The 10,061-nt window shown below is 40.1% G+C and overlaps 1 protein-coding gene and 1 pseudogene across 2 annotated transcripts; one reads left to right on the plus strand and one right to left on the minus strand.

The window, feature by feature from the left end:
* Positions 1-1,648: 1,648 nt before the first annotated feature.
* LOC137709118 (F-box and associated interaction domains-containing protein) lies at positions 1,649-2,983 on the plus strand. The gene is made up of 2 exons (XM_068448243.2): positions 1,649-1,672; positions 1,907-2,983. The coding sequence occupies exons 1-2, from the start codon at positions 1,649-1,651 to the stop codon at positions 2,981-2,983; spliced, it is 1,101 nt and encodes a 366-aa protein (XP_068304344.2).
* A 4,589-nt stretch (positions 2,984-7,572) lies between these two features.
* On the minus strand, positions 7,573-9,867 carry LOC137749227 (7-deoxyloganetin glucosyltransferase-like; annotated as a pseudogene). The gene is made up of 4 exons (XR_015958127.1): positions 9,303-9,867; positions 9,084-9,195; positions 7,922-8,749; positions 7,573-7,711 (listed from the first exon to the last, which is right to left on the minus strand). The product of XR_015958127.1 is annotated as a 7-deoxyloganetin glucosyltransferase-like (transcript).
* Between the last annotated feature and the right edge of the window lie 194 nt (positions 9,868-10,061).

Raw genomic sequence — 10,061 nt, forward strand, 5'->3', positions numbered from 1 at the left:
ATATCAACCACAGAAGCTATATACATGGCGATCCCTAAAGCCATCAAATAAGCAATTTGGACTCTGGGTTGTTAGGAGACTTAGGTGTGGAACCACACAATGGTATATTGTGATAGTCAAAGTGCAATTTATTTGGCCAAGTACCAAGTACATCATCCAAGGACTAAGTACATTGATGAACGATACCATCTTGTGAGAGAAGTGATAGTTGAAGATGAGATTCGTCTCCAGAAGGTTGCTACAGAAGATAACCCAGCTGACATGTTAACAAAGGTGGTTAATGCAGCCAAGTTCAAGCACTGTTTGTATTTGGTGCAGATGAAGCAAGTTTGATCTTGCAATTATGGTGGAGCAACGAAAGCTGTTATGTTGGATGCCTCAGTATGGATTTCATGCCAAGGTGGAAATTGTTGGATTTGGCATTAAATCAACATGTGCCTAAACCAAAACAAGAATTAGGAAAGGTGTAGGACTGGGATAACTTGGACACATGTTATCATTGAGTACAACTTTCTAGTTTGTTTTGGATTTGGTTTTAGTCTATGATTTGGTTTCCTATATTCTATAGGATTTCTATAAAACGCACGACATCTATTGTATAAATAGATGGCTTTGGGAGAGATTTTGTATGTGAGTTTGAGTGGCATAAGTTTGTATACGTGAGAGTGCTTTGTGTTTGTGAGTTCTCTTGTATTCGTTAATAATCAATAAAGCTTCCGTTAGGTACTCCTATATTGGAGGAACTCTAAATCGTGTTGTGTGTTTTATTTATTACTTGATTGTTTGGTCTAGTTTACAACAGGAACTTCTACTAAAATTTGAAGACAATTGAATGAAAAGCTGGTAGAAGTGCATAGCTTTCGAAGAAACAAAAGAATGAAGAAAGAAGCTAAGGGCCTGTTTGATACTTTATTTGAATCCAACTTTTCAACTCAGAAACACTTTTCAAGTTTTAGTCATTAAACAATTGTTTGGCAAGAATATTTTAAAAAACTGAACTTAAGACTAGCTAACTTAAAAATAGTCTACTCTCTAAAAACACCAAAAGTGAGTTTTTGGAGTACTTAAACTTAAATCTCACTCCTTTCTTTTCCCGCTCTCTTCCCCTCTCACTCCGAATCTCTCTCTCTCTTTTCTTCTATCCTTCTCTTTTTTTCTTTTTTTTTTCTTTTCTTCTTTCCCTCTCCTCAAATCCCCTCTCTTCGTTCTCTCTCTCTCTCTCTCTCTCTCTCTCTCTCTCCTCCTCCTCCTCATCCTCCTCTCTATCTCCTCTAATCCTCTCTATTCTTTCTCTCTCTTTCGATCCTTTCTTACTTTCTCTCATCCTCTCTCTTCTTTCTCCCTTCAACTCCCTCTCTTTGGATCTATTTGTTTAGTTTAAGTTTTAAGATTTAAAAATTTTAAATCTCATATAAAACAAGTTTTTGAGTCTTAAAGAAAATTGTTTTCAAGAGATATTCTTAAGAAATGTTTTGAGAAATAATGAATTTTTTTAATAGGATACCAAACAGACCCTAAACGATCTCACGAAATTTGATTTGTCTATAACATTTTTTTTTTTAGTTTTAATTTTTTTTTATAATTGTACAGTTTAGAGAGTAAAATTTTTATTAAAATTATTTTTAAAGCTTGGGTGTAGTAATGAAATATGTGGGTTCATTCAGACATTCCCATTTTTTATATATAGTTCATGAAGTACCTTGTCGACACAATGCTTTCTGCAATGACAAAATCAGAGTGTTGTTCTTGTATTTACCGCCTTTTTCCAAGAATCTCCACTTCGAAACTCCCGCCAGCAGCTCGATGCAACACTACCACGGCGGACGGCCCCAGTAGCCCCCGGCAGCTGAAGCAACCTCCCCCCTCTGATGGTAAACTCCGTCAACGAGTACCTCTCATTGACTACAACGACATTATTATCGAGATCCTCTCGAGGCTCCCAGTCAGATCTTTACTCCAATTTCGGTGTGTATGCAAGTCATGGCGCGCTTTAATCTCCAATCCTCATTTCGTTACGAAGCACCTCAGCCACGCTGTACTCACATGCATGAACAACAACAGAACCTTCACCCTCTTTTTCTCATCCACGCGTATCCACTCCATTGTCCACGTCGCATTGACTGATCAGAAGAGTGATTCTCATGTTCGTGTTACAGGTAAAGAGCTTGATTTTCCAGTGAGGATCCCGGATATTGTTCTTACACGAATTGTGGGTTCCTGCAACGGCTTGATATGTCTACAAGTAAACTGCAACAAAATTATCATATGGAATCCTTGTACTGGGCAGTCCAAGGTATTACCAAAACCTCTTTATTCTGGTTCGCTGTTTTATGGATTCGGGTATGATTCCACCACGGATGATTACAAGGTAATCCGAGGATCGTCTAAAACAACACTTGGTTCTAAAGAAGTCACGATTCAAGTTTTCTCACTCAAATCCGATTCATGGAGGAGGAGTGCTGATGATGATCACGGCAATTATATTCACTTGAAAGGGAAGGGTTGCTTCTTAAACGGAGCTCTACATTGGGTAGAAGTTAGTATGGTTGCTTCGCGAATTTTGTCTTTCGATTTAGCAGAGGAGAAATTTAAGGAGATGTTACCATTGCCCTACCTTGGCAACAAAAACTGTGTCTTTGTGGGAGTTGGTGCTGGTAAAAATTGTCTATTTGTGTATTCTTACCCGATGGAGACGGATCTTCGGATATGGGTGATGAAGGAGTACGGAGTCGCAAAATCTTGGACTAAAGTCGTGAAAATTTCTTTGGATCAGATCCTACCTGAAGAGCGCAACGAATCTTTCAAGCCTCTATGCATTTTAGAGAATGATGAAGTTTTGTTGGACTACAAGCGAAACATATTGGCGTTGTATAATCCGAAGGGAAAGACATTTAGAAACATTGCTGTCGGGACTCAGTCGGAAGTCGCGGTTTACATGGAAACGTTAGTCTCGCCGGTTACCGGCAGGGGAACGGTCATCTGAATCAGACCAAATGTGAGCCCATGCAATTGTTTCCTCCACACTTTTTGCTTCGTTTCCTTCGCACATTAAGCACTGTATTAATTAGTGTATTCGACATGTGTATTTTGCCAATTTTTTTTCTTCATTGCCTAATATGTTCCTTCGCGCTAGAGATTTGATTAATCATATGTTTGATTGCAGACAGTTGTGTTTTTAGATATAAAATGAGCAGTAGTTTTCAGCTTAGTCAATTTGGCTTGGATAGAAGGATGTACTGAAAACAATGCATGCATATAGCACTTTGTATAACAGTATAATGTTATTTTTATGCATTTATAAGTAAGAGGTCTTATTTTCAAATATTGTGAATGTTGAGTTCGATATCAATTTATTTCTCTCACCCCTTATTGTAAAATATTGTTATATCATTACTCGTCTCTACATACGATCTAACTATCAAATTAACTATTATTTACCATTATCATTTTTTCTCTTTTTTTTTTTGACAAATGATAGGATAATGTACATTAAACTACGGGAAGGGAAATTCGAATCTGGAATCTCAGGTGCAAGGACAGATGCTCTTAACTAACTGAGCTACAAACCACTTGCAAGTAGGCGTGGGTGTGTGAAATCCCGTCTCTGGAATTTCACTATCCGTTATGTATCCCGTAATTTAAATTTGTAATTTACGTTTACGTTATCTTTATTAGTTAATTTTAATTCCGTAAATTTTGAGAATTAAATCGAATAGTTATCGGGTTTGAATTTTTGTAATTAATCTTAAAAATTTGTTGGCCTTTCGAGGTCACAATTAATGTTTTCGAATAGATTTCAAAACCACAAGCGCAAAGGTGAAAGTCGTTTGTGAATCAAGATTATAATGGAAAAGTTACGGGGCATTCGGATTCGTGTTTTTTTAGTGAATTCCCACCTTGTGGGAGGGCTGACCAATCAGACTCAAGGCAAGGAAGCCAGTGAGTGGCTGGGAAGAAAAAAAAAAAGAAAAAGAAAAGAAAAGAAAAAGAAGTTGCCTGATGGCAGTGAAGAAGACGGGAAAAAAAAGGAGAGGTGTGGGAGAGTGAGGGAGGAGGGCATTGGTTGCCCAATCAAAGAAAAAAGGATGAACCAATTAGGAGAGAAGGGGGAGATATGGATGAATGAGAGACAAGGGAAATGAGGGAAATGAGGGAAGGAGAAAATGAAGGGGAAAACCGGGTTTCCCCTTGACCCGCACGACCCGACCGAGCACCACAACCAATAGGCTCCCCCCCAACCTTAGGAACAAAGCCCAAGCAGTGGTGGAGGCGTCGAAGCGAGTATGGAGGTCGAATTGAAGCACACCCAATTCTAGGGTTCCGGCAGTTCATGGGCGATTTCAGGTGTTTCCTGGCCGAATTGGATTTCTACCCAGGTACAAAAATTTCTCCTCTCACTAAGATCTACATGCCTGTAAAATTTGGTAATTTTCGGAAATAGTTGAATTTTCCGGCGAAACGGGGTGGCCGGCTGCCATGTGCGGCGGTGCGTGGGCTGAGACCCCACCTGCCCTTCCTAGACTAATTTGGATACCCTGATTCCATATGTGATGTTTGATTGATGAAATCTCATCGTATGATTATAGTTTTGATAGAGATCGCCACTTGGACATTATATGAATTGACGATCTGACCGTTGGATCGGCACCAAATATAAATACGTAATAGTACATAATATTTGAGGATATTAGGAGCTGACGAATCAGGAATTTGACGTATGGATCTTCCCGGATTGGTTTCCTAAGTTTGTAAAATTGAATGTTGGCCGCCACGTAATTTTATCAATTGACGGAGATCTGACCGTTGAATCGTTCCAAAACTTTAGGATTTTGTTCTAGATGCTTAATGAAACTATTGGGAAGTTATGGATTGGAGATTCGTGGGCGGATCTTCCAAACTGAGTTAGGTAGGATTGTTGATCCTACGAGTGACAATGTCGACCGAGGGTTGACTTTCAGATAAAATGTTCCAAATCGTTTGTAAATTATGAGTTTAGTATGACTAGAGACCTAATAAAGCCTAGCAGACCTATCTTGGTTAGTGAGTGATTCAAGTTAATGCTTACCTCGATTTACGTGATTGGAATGCCTTATTGTGACATGCATTTGTATATTTAAATTCTTGATAATATGAATGATGTGTATGATTATTTTTATGACGATGTGAACCTAGAATCTTATTAGAAGTATTATGTAGAACTTTTATGCTTGTATGACAAGATAGTTAGTGGTCATGAGAAGTTGATAGTGCAAGTGTCTACTTTGGAAATCATAGGGATTGAGGTAGGGGTAGATTGTGTGTTGAACTGATTGCACCAGGTAGCAGTGGTGCTTAGACAGTCCTGCTTGGTATATCCACGATGGGGGATTGTTAGGGGTGATCATCCTTGGTATATCCGCGATGGGTGATTACTGCCTACGTTATTAGACTATGCCTATGGTTCTGTTTTTCTTATCCGCGATGGGGGACCATATGCATTCTAGGAGTGATTATGCTTGGTATATTAGTGATGGGTGATCATTAACTAGTGTTGGGATGTCATCCTGGTTGGTGTATCCGTTAATGGGGACCATACGTATTCCAGGGGTGATTATGCTTGGTATATCCACGATGGGGGACCACATCCTAGGAGTGATCATACTTGGTATATCCGCGATAGATGATCACTACATAGAGCTATAGGATATAGTCCTGCTTGGTATATCCTCGATGGGGGATTGATAGGGGTGATCATACTTGGTATATCCGGGATGGATGATCACTGCCTACGTTATTAGACCATACCTATGGTTGTGCTTGGTTTATCTGCGATGGGGGACCATATGCATTCTAGGAGTGATCATGCTTGGTATATTCGCGATGAGTGGAACTACCTAGAGTTAGGATGTGGTTCTGCTTGGTATATCCGCGATAAGGGACCATACGTATTCAGGGGTGGTCATGCTTGTTATATCCGCGATGGATGATCACTGCATGCACGATGAGATTATGTTTATGGTTCTTCTTTGTAAATCCGCGATAGGGGGCCATACGCATACCAGGGGTGATGAGGATTAGTGGTACTTAGGACATTTCAATAGGTGACATATTTTAGTTGGATTCCGCTGAGTGGTTCGAAATCGTATCCTGGTTTGGATTCTGTTGAGTGGTCCAGAATCCCCTTTGGTGTCTTGGTTTTGTTGAGTGGTTCAAAATCGCATCATTTGACTTGTTGGTTCATCGGTTTTAATCCTATTCTTCGGAGATGTAGACTTCAGCCGAACTGTGTTGCTCTAGCCCCGCATTTCAGTGTTTTGTACATGTTATTGTTTGGTGTGATTATTGAATATTGTTGGATATAGTTGTTATGATTATGATTAGACTCGTTGACCAATGTGGCCAAAGATTATGTTGCACTTTGTTGAATGTTCCTCGTGATGTTACATGTTTGTAGTGTCGTTTTATGTTGAGACATAGTGAATTATGTGATGATTGCTGCTTGTATAGTGAAGAACGAACTACGAATAGCTTGATCCCTATTTAGGGTACGTGGGCAGTCTAACGAGGAGGTTGGATTCAGCCATAAAGTATACGAAAATTACTATGCAATTTGGATCGTCAGCTGTGTTTTACATATATCCTGGAGGCGGGGTATGTTAGATATGTGGATACTTGGTGACATCACGTGTCGATCTTGGATGTATGTTGGGGTCGGGGAGTGACAGGGTGTGAGTCGAGCCAGGTTCATTTTTGGTGGATTATGACTCGACTTGTTTTTCTATAATGAGCCCGAGCCGGTCCGGGTTTATGTATTTTTATTAGTGGAACAACTCATTTGGATTGTTTGGAACAGTCCGGCTTCTACCTATTAATGAAGCTCTCAACTAAAAAGAGGTGAAAAGACTACACTAACTCTGTCAAAAAAGCTAAAGAATGAACCAAAATATAGTTGTGGGCAATAATAAATTAAACATAAATCCTATAAAAACCACCGCAGGTCAGTAACTTCATATACACTCTAAAAGAAGTCAATCTAACAGGTGGTATACCTATAGGAATAGTCTGTTTTAGACAACACACAATAGCCTCTAAGCACTACATTTTTGTAAGTTAATTAAGACCAACAATAACATTGATAACAACAAAGTTAAGCCCAATAAAGGTTGCTAGGGACAACACCCAGCCTTTCCTTAAGGTACCATTTGGTACGCAGACGAGACGGGACAGAGGTTTCGTGTATGTTTGGTACGCGTAGAGACGGAACAGAACGGTTATTCCGCGCTTGCAAAATACAGAAAACCCCAACCCAAATCAAACAAATAAGAAATGTTTTAGACTGCTTTCGAACAAATCGTCGGGAAAAACCAAGTGGGTACCTCTCGATTTCAAAACTTTTTCAGTAAATTTTCATTCTTTCTGGCCTTAAAACCAAATTTATCCCAAATATTTTACAGCATAACAACAAATGGTAAAGGAGGAGTAATTAAGTAGTGAGCTCATGAAATGTTGTACCTTGCCATGGAAGTGGTGCTTGTTCTTGAAAATGGCGTTGTAGTAAGTGTCCATGCGGACTCGATCGGAGAGCTTCTCCGTCTAGTGGTAGCAGAAGGCATAGGTGCAAAAGTAGTTGGCGAAGTCGACGCCTTTCTCCACCAGGGCGCCGCTAGTGTCGCCATTGCTGGTGCGACTTTGGTCCCCGCCACGGCCGCCGTTTCTGATAGCTCCCCATGCCCTTGGATGGAAGCGAGGAGGAAGAAAAAGGAGACGGAGAGGTTATAATTTTGTGTTCCACGGATGTGGAACGAGTCGTTCTAGGGGGTGGAGGTGGAACGAAAATTCACCTAAAACTCGTTCCGTGGAACAACACGTTCCACCCATTTTAGGCGTACCAAACGTGGGACAGAACGCCTCATCCCACTCCGTTCCGTCCCGTCCCACCTACCAAACGGTACCTAATAGCACTTGATTCACTAAATTGTTTAAGTTGGTCCATGAAGAACCATGTGGATCAGTTGCCTTTTCTGCTAGTTTCTTCAACTCCATGGCCTTGTTTTTCATTTTCTTACCCTTCTCTCCCACAATCATCTCTTTGACAATCTTCTCGACATCGTCTCTCTTGGCATCCTTACTGATCTCTATGCCAATGCCCCATTCACTACAAGTATAGAGACAATTTGTTTGTTGTTTGCTGAATAAGGGACAACAGAGCATAGGCACTCCAGCAGACAGACTCTCAATGGTTGAATTTCACCCACTGTGTGTTAAAAACCCTCCAACTGATGGATGGTTAAGGACTTGCTCTTGTGGGCACCAATTTGTTATTAGACCTATTTCCATGGTTTCAGCCACAAACTCGTGTGGAAAAATTGCCGATTCACCAGCTACCAAATCAGGTCTTATTACTCAAAAGAATGGAAGCTTGCTATTTGCAAGTCCCCAACCAAACTCAATAAGATGTGCCGTGACAACCGCTAAACTGCCAAAATTCACATAAACAACAGAGTTTGGCGCCTTGGTGTTTAACCATTCGAGGCACTCTGTTTCTTCTTTCGGCAGACTGTAACCCATAGGCTCCAAAGGGTCTTCTGGTATCTGATTGAGAAGCAACTGGAGAGGGCCAACAGCGTAAACATGTGGAAGCATAGATGACAAAACATCCAAAACATCCAGCTCCAATGCATCAAAAGTATGAACAACAACTGTTGAAGCTTTATGAACTCCAACAGCTGCTTCCAAGGTGAAGTTAAAATTGATGTCTTTGGGATTAGGGCTGGTTTGGTATTGCTGTGCTTTGAAAAAAAGTTGATTCTGCTGTGCTGTGAGAATAAGCGGCTGTGAAATAAAGCAGCAGAGTGTTTGGTAAACTTTTTTGTAAAAGTGCTTTTGAAAAAAAAAAACAGTATTATAGTGTTTGGTAAACTTTTATGTAAAACAGATGTGAAAAAAAACCGATTTTTCAAAGCTGGGTTTTGCAGCTTCTTGTTTTCGGCTTTTTTTCATCCAAAACTGTGAAAAAAAGTTGAAGCTGAATGTTTACCAAACACAAAAACAGCTCCCAGCTTTTTTTGATACCAGCTTTTTTCAGAATCACCTCAGTACCAAACTAGGTCTTAGTAGTTTGAAAGGAAGCCAGAAGATCCCTTAAACGGATAGCTTTTACTCCTGGAATCCAATCTAAGACCTTATCCAGAAAACCATTTGTGAAATAATTCTCATCTGCAACGCAGCACTTAAATAAGCCTATGAAATTTCATTATTTGTTTAGGAACAACCAGTTCACCATAAAATCAAACAGTTGCTTCATTAGCATTTATATATCTAACCTTTGAGTGGTGCAAGTCATTTTTCCACCAAAGTGGGGTATTGCTTACAGCCCATGAATCCGACTGCAGCCAAAGTGAAGAACACTGCGACAGGGAGTCCAAGTTCCTCAGCAGCTGTGATGGCAAAAGGCATGAAACCATCTGAAACAATGGAAGTCACTGGAGGACCAACACTGTTGTTGGAACTCGCCGCTTCATTGAGTTTCAAGAGGAGGTTACGAAAGGGAGCCAAGAAAATTTTTCTCATGGAATCACATAGCGAAGGGATGTTTTGGGTTGTTGCATCAGCCTCTGAATCTGGAAGGCCATCTGGAATTGTTTGAAACCGAAAATCGGGGAAGTCAACAGAATTTGGTCCTAAAGATTTAAGAAAGCGCCTGTGGTTGAACACCGTATTGACAAAAGTTACATGAAAACCTCTGTAGTGTAGGAGCTTTGCTAACTTGAGCATAGCCTTTATATGGCTTTGTAATGGAAGGGGAATGCATACAGCATGAGGCTTATTACAAACTACAATATTGGAACTCATTTCTTAGATTGTGTGGTTTTAACTCACACTGAAGTAGCACAAGTTTATTTGTCTAACAACATTTTTGTGCAAGTCCGGCCGCCTTCTGACAGAGTTGTAGAAAGAGCCAAGGGTATAGAAATAAATAATGGGTGGCGTCGACGGAGTTTTGTCCCTTCTTTTGTCATATATGTTAAGTCATCTTTAACTAAATGAATTAAATATATTTTCGTTCAGAATTATAATCTTAC

Source organism: Pyrus communis, chromosome 17, assembly GCF_041283825.1.
Source record: "Pyrus communis isolate YQ-2024b chromosome 17, ASM4128382v1, whole genome shotgun sequence".
Lineage (NCBI taxonomy): Eukaryota > Viridiplantae > Streptophyta > Magnoliopsida > Rosales > Rosaceae > Pyrus > Pyrus communis.